This window comes from Lissotriton vulgaris, unplaced genomic scaffold (genome assembly GCF_964263255.1).
Source record: "Lissotriton vulgaris unplaced genomic scaffold, aLisVul1.2 SCAFFOLD_2154, whole genome shotgun sequence".
Classification (NCBI taxonomy): domain Eukaryota; kingdom Metazoa; phylum Chordata; class Amphibia; order Caudata; family Salamandridae; genus Lissotriton; species Lissotriton vulgaris.
The window spans coordinates 407,472-421,285 of record NW_028252912.1 but is presented as its reverse complement, the minus strand read 5'-3'; the positions used below and the strand labels follow the sequence as shown (position 1 = coordinate 421,285).

Sequence of the window (13,814 nt, the reverse complement as noted above, 5' to 3'; positions counted from 1 at the left end):
TTTGCAAATGCTAAAAAACCGAATAAAGATTATTATTATTATTATTATTACACTCTCATAGAGGTGCAGCAATATATGAATGCCATTAAATTGAGTTCAAGAGCATCTACAATATTACAAAAATAAAGACTTTTCTTATAAAAAAATATTAACATTTAACCACGAAAGCAGACTAACATATTGATGTGCCATCACTCTTAGTTGAAGGTGCTGTGGATATCACTACACAAAACTATTCAAGTAAATTAAAAACACTAAAGTCGTCGACACGTATATTACTTTCGATTATTTTAAATGGAGTGATATTCAACTGAATCGTTTTAACCAACAAAAACAGGTGTAATAACTTTTTATTCAGCAAGGGCGAGTTTTGAAACACGAAAATATGTAGATAAAATATATCACATGCCAGCTGATAGTTATGGCCACATTGGTCAAAGAAATGACAGAACATCTCCCAGAACAGGAACTGACCTTAGATTTCGGAGGTGCCCGGATGTACCATTTGCAGTCCACAGCTTCAGAGGAAGAAGCTTTCCCCTCCTTTACAATCTGGAGGGATTCAATTATTCCTTCCGGTCCTCCCATCTCAAACTCACAAACTGAGCACACGGGCCAAGAAAAAAAAAGCAGAGAAGAAAAAAAAAGACAACTTGAATAACAACCACAATTTAGTTTGTGCATCAAATATAACCTCAACGGTCAAGTTGTGATTGCTCAGCATACCAACCTGGCAATGGCTTCAGAACTCCCAGGTCCTTGAAATCTGGATCTTTAAAGGGAAGAACAAGTGGAAAAAGAAAGAAAGTAGACTTATTAAAATAAATTACCAACAAATGCACGAAAGAATAATGAAATCAGCACAATGTTTTTAACACTAATGATTTTTTGGGGAGTGGTTCTTCAAAATAGCATGTTATCTTGCTCTTTTTCCAAATTATTATGAATAGAATATTTGTTAGATGTATCGTTCAGACTAGCAGATGCATGCAGTCAATTAAAATCCGAGTTGGAAACATTTTGTGCTGAGTTATTGGCAACAGTAAAAGGAATAGATTCCCAACACATTTTGCTCATTTACATGACTCAAAGATTAAGATGTCATGGGATGTTAGCCATTTTTATTGCAGAACAAAAGAAGGGCAATAAAAGGGATAGCATAGTCAATTAACTGATATAAGTAAGAGTCTACAGCGTGTTAAAATCCAGTCCTGTAAATGTATAAATATCTAGGGGCTTATTTATGAGCTTTATGATGCAGCACATCAAGTTACCCTGTTGTGTGACAGGGAAATGGCAGGAATGCGCAGTATTTAGTGGAATACTATGCATGCCTGTCCTTTCCCATGTGCTGGGGCACAATGAGATACATAGCACCAATGCAGGCACCCTTGCACCATGCAGACACGCCTTCCTGCACAGAAACTCTCCGGGGAGGCATATTCCTCTTTCTATGTGTGCTACAGAGAGGGAGAAATGAGGAGAAATAGAAACATTTATCCTCGTTACACCTCCCCTAAGGAGGTTAAGATTTTGACGCATCCCCAGGTTTACAAGTTCTTGCAAATCTGGGGATGCATCAAATTCCATGGAAGTTGCGTGGGAACACCCAAGCAACTCCCCTGGAACACCTTCACAGGGCAGGGTAATGCAGCGATTTGAGTTGGGTTGCGTTACCACATATTTTTTTAGCCACTCAGAGCCACGAAAGGGGGCCTTAAATGGCTTCACAAATCTGACTTAAGGTTTACGTCGACTTTGCTCCACATTGTTAGGTGCAAGAGTGATGCAAACTGTGTCACAAATAAGCCCCCTGGAGTACAAACTAACCATCTGCACAATCTAAGCATCATCCTCTCAATGGTTTCATGACAGTCTCATTGTTGAAATGTCCCTACTGAATATTTGAATGCATCTGCTTCTCAAAGTTAAAGTTGTTCATAACTTTCTGCACTGTGGAGCACGGACCAAAATAGGGAAACTGGCTGCCAATGGTAGGCTGTTTGCAGGTGGGCAATGAATACTGTAATGAAGACAAAATTATTGTGGATTTTATTAGTGACCCACAGCATAATCAGTGAGCTATCTGGCAAGATAGGCATGTTTAGGACCCGAGAAACTCTAACAAAGAACCAGTCCTAATAAGTGTGAAGGATAGGCCAAGATGACAACATGTGAACCTGGTCTGAGTTTTATAAAGTGGCATCAGGTGCAATGAACAGATATGAGGGCTTTAGGATTCCAATGAAGAATTTTTTTAATTGTATTTATTTATTCATATAAGATTTATATAGCGCTAGCTACACCCAAAGGTATCAGAGCGCTTTACAGAATCGAGAAAAAGGCAATAATCCAGTCACTGAGTATATGATGCGCGGCAATCTTAGGTTCAAGTACAAACAAAAATACATACACATGAGAACAAAGATATTAGGCAATGAGGATTGAATACAAAACAGAAAACACCCTATATATACTGACATAGGTTAGGCCCTAAGGGCAGTTACTGGTTGTAGACAAAACATATTTTGAAGCCCAGAGAGAGAAAGACCTTCTAGGAAAAAGAGGCTGACAAAGAAAACAGCCAACTGTTCAACAGGTTCAGAACTGAGAGCGATAAAGCCTAATAGAGCCGAGTTCAGTAATTGCTCATGTGTTTCAGTATTTGTTGAGGAGATGGTGTTTCAGGTCTCTTTTGAAGCTGGTAAAGGAGGGGTTGCATTTATGTCCCTCTGGAGAGAGTTTCATATGCTGGGAGCGTTACCCGAGAAAGAGCGAGCCTGGGTTGATTTCTTTTTTTGTTTGGGAGGAACGAGAAGAAATGTGTTGGAGCTTCTTAGTGATCTGGTTCTTCCTGCTTTTGTGTGTTTGTTATCTAAATTGTCAGGACTGTTTGAGTGGATGGCTTTGTGGGTGATACAGGCAGTCTTGTAATTGCATCTTCCGTCGATGGGAAGCAAGTTGAGGGACTTAAGTGCTGGGGTGATGTGTTCATACCTTTTAATGTCTGTTGTGAGCTGGGCAGCCATATTTAGTACTGATTTGAGGGGAGCCAGGTTCGTTTCTGGGATCCCTGTGAGTATAGCATTCTCATATTCAAGTTTGGAGAGGACCAGGGATTGAACAACCCATTTCAAATCCTCAGAGGGAATAAATGGTTTGATTGTTTTGTGGTGTTTTAGTGTGTAAATTGCTCCTTTGGCTGAGTTTATATGCGATCCTTCATTAACAAGGTGTTATCCAGGGTGAAGCCTAGGGATTTAGCTGAGTTGGGTAGAGTGAGAGAAAAATTTAGAGCCTTCAGTCACTGATCCAGTCTTTGATTTGAAGGTGGTTACTTTTGGGGGAGAACAGAATTATTTCAGTTTTGGTGGCGTTTAATTGTCGATGGTTGGAGTTAAACTAAGATTGAATATTACTCAGTGTGACATTGAGATGCAGGATGTCACTGGGTGATTTGATTTTGTGGTAGAGTTGAGTGTCGTCAGCATAGAGATGAAATTTGATCCCAACTTGCTTCAGAATGATAGTGAGGGGTTCCATGAAGAGATTGAAAAGTGAGGGGGAGAGGATTGAACCCTTGGGGACACCAAGTGAGACAGGTAAGGGTTTAGCAAGGCAAGACTTTATTCTGATGTGTTGTGATCGGTGTAAAGGTAAGAAGTGAACCATTTTAAAACTGTGCCATTGAAACCAGATTGCATCTTCAGTGATTCCATAATTTGATATCAATGAATAACCATGGAGAGTTGGTGTCTACTGCTTATAGATATCTCGTCAGTTGAAGCAGATATCCGTGAAACACATAAATCTAATTTGTTCTTGATTTTGGATTATATTAGCAAATCAATGTAAAAACAAGTGTTACAGACACAGCAAGGAGAGGAATTTAGGGAAGTGAGAGGGGTCATACATGTGGAGAAGTGTGGCTCACTGGTTAAAGCAGGCAGACCCTGAAGCAGAGGTCAGACCCGGGACCAGGGTTCAATTCCTGACGCGGCAGGGTCTTGAGCTCAAATGTCCACGGACTCGATAATTCTCGCTTCGGTGCCTGACCTAATCCTGGGTTCACACTCTGCAACTCTGGGCATTAAGCTTGCTTAATCTCCACAACAGTCCCCCACGGCGGGATGCCTGGCTTTCACCTTGGGGATGCCCTGTAGGGACTATCTCACAGAGAAAAGCCAGGACGGGTTCCCAAGGCAAGCACCGAAATACCTCCCTGGTGATTCGAGCGCTATATAAGAACATACAAAAAAAAAATACTTAGGCTGGGGTGGTACACATAAAGAAAGAGTACTGAGGAGCTATCCTATATTTTCTGTATTGAATTTCTACACCTGGCCTACTGAGCATAATCATCCTCAATGTTAAGAGCCTAACTGCTCAATTAAGGGGACATATGTGAATTTGAAATTAAAATATTTTGAGTCAAGCGTCTCCTTACTAGAGGCCAGAATTAAATTTTAAAAAACACATCATTAAACACCTTTGGGTCAAATTTTCTTTTGCTACTTGTGGGAAATTGGGTGGTTAGTTGGGGGGGGGGGGGCAAAGCCTACTCCAGCAGCAGCCACAATCATTGTTAGGGTGAACGAAAAAAAGCCACTATATTAACCTGTGCTTAACCTCGTGTTAGCGTGGCACAAAAGCAGTCTGGCTTAACGTAGAGACAATGTGTACATTATTTATGCAGAACACAAACAGTAATAAGGTGACAACACAACACAGAAGAAATCTCACAATAATTGGAAAATAAAGTAGAATGTAATAATTTATTTGACACCAAAATGACATAAATTTAATCTGAGATGTGTAATTTAAAAAATGTAATGTGAGTATAATGGCGAAAAAGCACTAATTTCCACTTGTGGTCATCTGGTCGTGTTAGACCAGGGTAAAGTCACAAGTTTAGGCCCAATGTGAAGGAGTGTGGGTCGCATACCGAGACCAAGTTAGTGCTGCTGAAAAGTTGCCTTCTCAAAATTTAGCACAAAGAGTCCAGTTTGCGGTGGAGAAGGTAGTGAGGAGCATCTGTCGGGCATCAGAGATGGTTGTTTCTGAAGCTTTGCGCTCACTGTCACCAAGGGCTGTTGATGCTGTAACGCAAAGTGCAGGTCTCACATGGCCGGTCGTCACTGGCATTCGCTGTAGCATGAAGAGTCATATTCAAAGGAGGTTTGCATTACCCGGTGGTGCAAAGTGTCCAAATCTTCAGGATTGCGCTTTATCTTCCGGGAGGAGTTCAACTGATGCCACACAAAGGGCCCATGATCTGGGAGGCACATTTCAGAGATCATCAACTCACTTACTGGCAGATTCAATTGCAGATAAAGGCAGGTTCAGTACGGCAGGTCACCTGGGCAGTTGCAGGGATGTCTCAGGAGCTTGTTACGTCCCTGTAGCTTTGAACAGGAGGTTAGTCATCAGACCCTTGGAGTCACCTGAGGTAGCCTAGGATGAAGGGAGCAGGTCCACCCTTCCTTCTTAGACAGCAGGCTTTAGGCAGCTAGGCACTCCTCTGGCAGCAGGACAGTACTTATTCTATAGTATCCACAGTTCCAGGAGTCTACAGAAGAGTGGGTCTGAGGGTCCAATATGTTACCTGGTACCAGCTTTGAAGTGGGGACATTTCTAGACATCATAAGAAAATGCCAACTTTCTGATAGAGGTATTTTCAGAATTGTGACCTAAAATCCAACTTTACAGTTAAATAGGGTTTTAAATTGCAATTCAATAAGAACCAAACTTAACTTTCCTGCCTGTTCCCAATCAAAAGTTAGCATTTATTAAATTTAATAAGGTAACCCAATGTTATCCTATGGTAGAGGTAGGTCATCCACTCATACAGAGAGGGCCCCTGAACAGAATAGATGTAGAGAACAACAGGGGAGAACAGTAATACATTCAAAGAACAAATTCTCTACCTGTACGGATCATATTGTGCAATAAGTCATTAATTAATAGTCAACTTAACAACACTGGCCTTTAAATGTTACCACGCCACACATGAATTAACAAAATATATCAAAATGTTATTATCAGTTCAACAAATTTAGCTTTTAAATATATGTGAAAATAAAGTTATCATTGAGCATATCCCACTCCACACACATTCAAAAAATCAAACATCCGAATTCATAACCACACATATTCACACATCCATAAATTTCAGGCATCCAGTAGGAGAGTGATCATAAATAAATACAGGTGGACAAATCCCCCAGAGAGAGGGTTACACAGAAGGTATTATCCACCTTTCACAAAATTTCAGTGTAATCAAATGAAAGATATGGAATAAGGGAATAAAGATCTGCTAAATAGTCAAATATGAGATGAAGTTAATATCTATAGAGTCATAAATAATTCTCAGGGGGGAGAAATTCTATCATAAAGGTCCACATCACTATTCTAGTGCCAGTTGTATGTAATTTAATTTTACAATGTTTAAAGGAGAAAGCACAATCGCTTTAACATTGGTTGTTAATATTAAAGTGCACAGAGTCCTATGGCCAACAAAAGCTAAATTAGCAAAACAGGAGTAGTGTAAGCAAAATGTTTGGGGAAAAACCAAGCCAGTGATGTCAGGTCTAACACTATTGCTCAAATCACTTCAGGTGAGCATGTTACAATTCTCTAGTTTGATTATACGCTTCAAGTAATTTAAAGTAAGTTTGATCCAGGTGGTCTCAGTATAATCCTTAAGATCCGAGCCGGTCCTTCAGGTATTAATCTGTGCTCAATATATAGCCTGAGTTCTAACTGACCATAAAGTTACCCCAATTTGTCACGGATGCGCCTTCCTTGTCCGGATTATCACTTCTAGAGATTTCACTTGCATTATTTGTCTTATGTATGACAACACTAACACTCAATGCTGAAATAGGATGTAAGCTACACAATGTAGCATAACATTTTAATGCCAGTACAATATAAACACTTCTTAAATGAAAGTTGCTGCTAATAAAGAATTTGTATACACTGGACAAGTTTGTCACTACTTGGGTCTGGCTAGCTGTGCAGCTTTCATTGTTCAGCAAGCAGTAGCAGCAAACTTTGGGAAATTGGTAGGTCATTAGTACATTCATTGAAGGTACTATTTCATCCTATTAAAGCACCCCTCTCTATTGATTTGGGATTCCAGTGTCATTCGCAATACTGCCCTCAAGGACATTAAAATGCTTTCAACTTTTAGTGGATCCATATATCTCTGGCTCAGAAGACTTTGTCAAACATCTGTGACTGGAATTTGTATTTGGTGTCTTACCAATGTTCTGTGATTCCTTGAAAGCCAGCATAGAGGGGTGCTCTCATATTCTTCATATCCTACTTTTCTGGTTTATAAGAACAACCAATTACAGCACCATAGCTTGTCTGATTTTTCCTCCGTTTGAGCAAATATTACTTCTTTCCACATGAAAGTTATGACACACAAATCTAATTCTCGAGTTTTAATCAGGTTGAGCATGGAGATCAAATCAGAAACGTTTTGACAACTCTAGCACAAGAGGAAAATTCTTACAATCAAATATAGGACATTGTTCAGTTAGCCCACCCATCTCAATCTACTGCACCTTATATCACCCCTGCTTTCACAGAGTACTATGTGGAGCATTATTAGTTGTAAATCTCACTGTACTGCAACACAGCAGTTTCTGAAGCACATTTATTTTCCCATACTGAATGATCTTCAGATTGGAAAACTGATTACTCTATCCCAAACGCTAAGATTTCTTTAGCAATCCAAGCAGCTCCATTAGTCAAGGTGGCAAACACTGATGCATGTCTCAGCCAGCTATCACAAAATCTCTAGAATGAGTTTTCTATCCTTCATGGAATATTAAAGGCAATTGTGGATTGAACTCCAATTCCACTATCTTGCCACGTGGCAAGAATTACGGTATTTTACCAACAACCATCAAGCTTATGCTCAAAAAGACTGATCTTTCTACTTTGTGCGACTGTAAAATCTGGGCTTGACTAATTGACAATTTCCTTTACTAAGTTATCTCTTATTTGGTTTCTTCTTGCCAACATGGCTTTATCCCAGGCTGTGAAACAACAAGTCCCAAAAACTATGCTGTTGTATTGAGCAACCAGGCTGAACAATGGCATCATTTACAGGCCTTTATAGCACTCAACATTGAAAAGGCATTTGATCAGATGGAGAGGCAATTACTTTGCTCCATGATGCAATAATTTCGGTTCTCCAAGCAATTTGTAGGCTGGAGCCAGCCCCTCAACCAGCTTCCCTGTGGCACTTCAATAAATAATGGCTGCTCTTCACCACCATTTGATATTACAAGAGATACTCAACCAGGTTATCCATTTCCTCCATTTTTCTATGCTTTATACTTGGAGAGAAGACATTGTACAATAAAAACGTTGTTTTCCTTTCAATTCTCTCTCTTTGAAAAAGGCAAACATTATCTGAAATAAAATGAAAGATTTTTTTCAGAAAATAATATTGTAGGGTTGCTGGAATCTGAAATATTATTACTCGAGAAATTCACTATATGTGTTAAAGGCAGATGGGATTCGGTGGGCAGAGGAGTGGGGGCGGGTGTGACCGCTGCATACTTGAGATATCGGTGCAAAGTGCAGTTTAGAAATCAAATACATCTCACCTCACTAATGCTGTTGTGTGATGAGTGCTTTCCCTCCTGCTGTGCATGCGGTGCTAACGCCACTTCTATGTCTAAAATTGTGAGTTTCACAGTACTGGGTCCACGGTTAAACCACTTGTTATTTTACCATTTCTGCTCAGAACCATACAATTAAAAGTAAAACACAATGAATGGTGAGGTACTGTTTGCAATTGAATATACCAGACATACAAGTACACAGACTCTCCTATTCAATGTGATTTTAACAGAAACATTCACCGCATGCTTTGAGCAGGTGTTAAATGTATGCTGCTTTAAGCAGGTGGTAAATGTATGCTGGGAATGTTCACAGAGTAAGGGTGAGGGAGGAAGGTGTAGCTAGTATTGAAAGGAAGCAAACGTTTTTCTAGCATGGGAAAGAAGGTATTGTATGCTTCAGCTGCAGCCAAAGTGCCATGCAGTACTTCCAGCTAGTATTACTGGCTGGAAAAATCAGGTCAGATTAGATTCTTCCACACCAGATAGAATAGTGTGTGGAAAAACATACCCAGCTGTAATCGGATTGAGCAAAATGAACGTATAAAATCATACGTAATTTTGTTCCTCATGATTTGCAACCAGGCTCTGTGTGTGGGAAGAAATCAGGAACTGCTGCTATAATAATATTCTGTGAATGTACTCTGCTGCTATAATGGCAGCACCTCTTCTATATGTGAGGGGCAAAACCACAACTGCCGCAGTCTACCCTGCAACTAACTTTATTCTATGTATGTGAATGAAACTTGGATTTTCATAGGACGTGACCTTAAAGAATGAAAGATGTCAGAGGGATCAGACATCCCAGCAAGAGAGAGAAGGTTTACAATGACAAATGCAGGCTGTTTCACAGTGCAATAAATAGAGGAAAAGAGGTAACCTTGCAACAGTTAATGATTTGTTGGAATTTTGTGATTGATTGCATTTCACCTGTCAGTAGAGTGTGGGACTACTGAGGTTGGGTGCGGTTGAACTTAATAATTGATACGTCTCCTTCTTTTTAATGCTTCATTGATGGGGTCTGTGTAATATATGGTCTTGGCTGATGTGATGTGTTGTATGTATGTTAAACTGAAAGATTTCAGCAGTGTGAGGTTGTCATGATTCCATTTCCTTTGCTGTTTTCAAATGACAATCTTATTGGTTTTCAGGTACATACAATTTAATAGGAATGTGTTGATGTCATCAGGAAGGGAATTGAAGTCGATGGTGCGGTGATGTTGAAAGAGCAATAATGAAGTTTGTGTTGTCGTTTTTCAATAGAGAATTCCTTGGAGGAACAGAAGGTGTGTTGTTCTCAATTTGGTTGACTTATGTGTATTGATTGGAAATGAAGCAGAGTTAAGGAGATGGCAAGATGGCTGGTCCCGAAGCATGGGTGAATTGGAGTAGATGGTTGGTGAGGTTGAGATAGAGATGGCTCCTTTAGAGTTGGTTTGTTCAGTGGTATGCTTAAACATACTAATCATGCTGATAAAGGTGAGGAGGGTGTCTCTTGCTTTCTTAGTTATTAGTGCAGAGCAGGTTGAAGTTGCCTATGAGAGTCTTGTGTTGCTAGATTGGATGAGGTGGTGAGGAGGTCTGAGGTTTCATTTATGAAATCCTTGATTGGTCTACTAGGCCTGCAAATAAGATAGAACTTGGCTGATTGGGTAGCAGAGACTCGGGAGTATCTCTGAGGAGCTTAAAGGTGCCTGTTCGCTTGGGTTTAAAGACAGGAGAGCTCATGGGTGATGGCGACCCTCCTGTCTTATGTGTTTGCTGAATGCTGTAGCCTGTGGTCACAACAATGTCTATGATGTGCAAGGATGTTGTGGCAAGCCATGCTTCTGTGATGCAGTGAATGTTATGTTTGTGATATCTGAAGAGTTCTATTATGTTTGGGTGTAGACTGCTTCAGTCCGTACAATAATAAACACACGTTGAAAGGCTTGGCCTTTAAGTCTTACCTTGGCAGGGAACGTGCAGTATACCAAATGGAAAAGTACATTGTTAGCCATCTTCTGACCATCAAATATTTTCTTTTTGAAGTCTGAACGAGAGCCGAAGGCCAGTCCAGCAGGTGATGCCCTGTATGTGATTTGACATGCCTTCACGTTTTTTAATGAATGTGGTTGGATGGCCAAAAAGTCACAATTGCATATCCCAGTTGCATAGATGGTTACTAGGGCAAGACGATTATGGTAAAGTAATGCTGAGCATGGCTGTGCATTGCTTTGTGGACGATGCAAAACATTTACAAATGTGGGTATTTTTGAGCAATGTGGAGAAATATGTGCACATAGCTGTGCTGTTTACTAACGTAACAATTACATATTTCAGGGTTCTCCACATCATGTCATTTTTTCTTTCAAGTTGGATGACCTAGAATATGTATGCTCAACAAAATGTTCTATGAACAGAACCTTGGAACTGAAATGTTCCTACTGCAGAAAATGTATATCTGTAAAGTGGTCCTAAGTACTTCATTGTTGTGATCATGTCAAATGTTCCTACAGCAACAAAATAATCTCATTGTATTATTCCCTGCATCCTGAAGCTAGGCTGATGCTACATACAGTTTACCTTTAAGGAAAAGTGACGAGTATGTGCAATTGTATGGGATATTGTTTAACAGATAAACAGATAATGCCTCTACTTTAATCTTGGCCAAAACTGCAAAGTGAGCAGTATGTTTTTCAGGGTACAAGCATTGATTGAGACAAATACTGGATCTAACGGTGAAATGCAAGGCCACAAGGTAATGAAAGATTTAATAGCTTTCATACCTAAACAAGCCGTAACAAAGCAAATAGGTCTAGCCTCTAATAGGTGGGAACTATTTGTTTTGCCAATGCCTATTTGCACTGGCAGTACCGGGAAATTCATGTTTTATTTTTTATCTAACTTACTAAAATGTCTGCCAGGCATTTTGATAAGGTAAAGTGCAAAAATGAAATGGCTGCTGGTGTGTCCTGATGCATCAAATCTTGCACGCACGTAGCAGCCATGTTGGAAAGGTTTTTCATTTAAGACAAAAAAAATTCCAAGATGGCTGCTGTATGCATGCAAGTATCGTGATGAACTGACAGCTTTTTTACTTTACAGTTCCAACATAGTTTATGGTCAGTAAAGTAAAGGTAAAGTAAAAATAAAAAAGAAAGTGTGCAAAGGCACATAAAGAAAAGCAAGCTTCGCATTAGCACTGCGTAGCTTCCAGAAAAAGGAAACTTGGTCGCATCACAGTAGGAGTCTGTGAGTTCCAGGGAGGAACAGATGATAGTGGGCACATGGGGGGTAGATGGAGCATTTAGGCTTCCCTGAAACAGACGAGAGGGGGAGGGTTAAGCAGAAAAAGCAACCGTGGGACGGGATGGTAAGGGAAACAATCAGATGGGGAAGAGAGCAAAGAAAGTACACATGCTCCCAGGGAGGGCTGAAAGGAAAAGAAAGAGTAGGCAGTGGAAGGATACAACACATCCAATTAGATGTAATGTGAAGAAGCATAAGAATATGGAGAAAAGCCATTAGGTATTTGAGATAGACAATGGGCAAGGGGCTGCCCCAAAGCCCACACTTTATATCATAAAGTACAAAACAGCGGATACCCAACAAAAGGGGCATGGTCATTTCTTTTTTTAAAGAGCATTATTCCTATTGGTCTGAAAAATGCACATTAATATTTGCTGGTAACCTATACGGGCATCAGCTTCAAAGAGATGAAAGGGACATTTTAGAAGGAATCCAACACCACTTAGTGTAGTTAATGTGCATGTGCATGAAGAGGGGGGGAGTGTCCAAGCACCTAAAATGGCAGACGTGTTCTGAGGACTCTCTGCTCCGTATCCCCCGTTTATGATGGCAATCCACCAGAGCAGCAACAGGATATTTGCCCTACTGGCCAAGAGTCCACTAAGGAGCACACACTGACCTGGGCGAGGGGTCTCTTAAAGGTGTATCGTGAGATGAACAGAGCCTCTACCATCCAGGCCCTTGTGGTACGTGAGGAGCTTGCACGGGTCCGAGAGGAGAGGTGACATCCTGAGGGGCACACAGAGACGTATCAGGTGAGCCTGTGGTGGTGCTGTTCAGCTGAGGTGGGGGTCCTGGGGTTGTTTGGGCTTGGGCCCCCCAAAGTACAGAGCAGAGTAGTAGCGTGTCACTACCTGGGCGCCGTAGAGCGACAATCACTGAGGGGGCTAGATCAGGCCTACGCTGATCCTGACTCCGTCACAGGGGTTGTTGCCTGAGGGCGGGGGACTAGGGGGGTTACGGGGTCGTTCAGGCCTCGCTCCTCCCTCACAGGACCTCCCCTGCTTCATCCTGGCGGGGCTGCGGCAGTGTTAACAACTGGCTGGAGTGGTCCCTAAACCACCAGCTTGTCATTAAAAAGACATGTGCTTGACTCATCTGGGTGATCTCTGAGATAGGGCTTAGCCCTAAGAAGCTGGGAAGAGTAGTGGAGGCGCTGCGCAGTTCGCAGATGATAGACGTTCACAACTCACCCCCTATGCAGAGCCCTCAGCAAATCGTCACGGGCCGCCTACGTTCTGAAACGCACCAGAATGTCCCTCCCCGAGGCCGGTCCGAGGGAACACCCAAGGCTTCAGGACAACTAGTGGGGGCGGACCAACCGTTCATTTTACCCAAATTGGATTCAGTACTAGAGGCAGTGGAAAGGATCGACACCACGCTGGAAAAGACGAGCACCTCCCTGGAGGGCAGGATGAACACCATCACCTCTGATTATATGCTTCTCCGCGCTGATCTGCACAAGCTATCTGAGCAGGTCCGCGACACGGAGGCAACTCTGGAGGACCTCCAGCCCGATGCCGTAACTGTGCATCCACGCTACAGGACTTGATGCATCGAGTGTGCAGCCTAGAGGAGGCGGTAGATGATGCCGAAGGGAGGTTGTGCCGCAACAATATGAGGGTGAGTTCTGGAGGGGTGGAGGGCAAGGATCCAGAGGGCTACACGGAAACCTGGATGAGAGAACTGCTTCCCCCGGGGTCGCTCTCACCGCAGTTTGTAGTGGAATGAGCCCATAGAGTTCCGACTTGTAAACCCCCTCCGGGGCTCGCCCTCGTCCCTTCTTGTTCTGTTTAATGAACTTTAGGGATAGAGATAGGCAAGCACCCCGGCCCTAAAGTGCAAAATGTCACCCGCTTCTTCTTCCCAGACTACACTGCT

General features: G+C 41.7%; 1 protein-coding gene across 1 annotated transcript in view; it reads right to left on the bottom strand.

Moving 5' to 3' along the window:
- Window positions 1–474: 474 nt before the first annotated feature.
- LOC147661214 (neuropilin and tolloid-like protein 1) overlaps window positions 475–13,814 on the bottom strand; it is a gene marked incomplete at its 3' end in the record, with an annotated part of 310,411 nt that continues 297,071 nt past the window's right edge. Inside the window, exons 5-6 of the mRNA XM_086951234.1 lie at window positions 731–772; window positions 475–602 (exon numbers count right to left, since the gene is read on the bottom strand). Coding sequence (XP_086807360.1) covers window positions 475–602; window positions 731–772 — 170 coding nt within the window. The remainder of the gene's footprint in view (window positions 603–730; window positions 773–13,814) is intronic.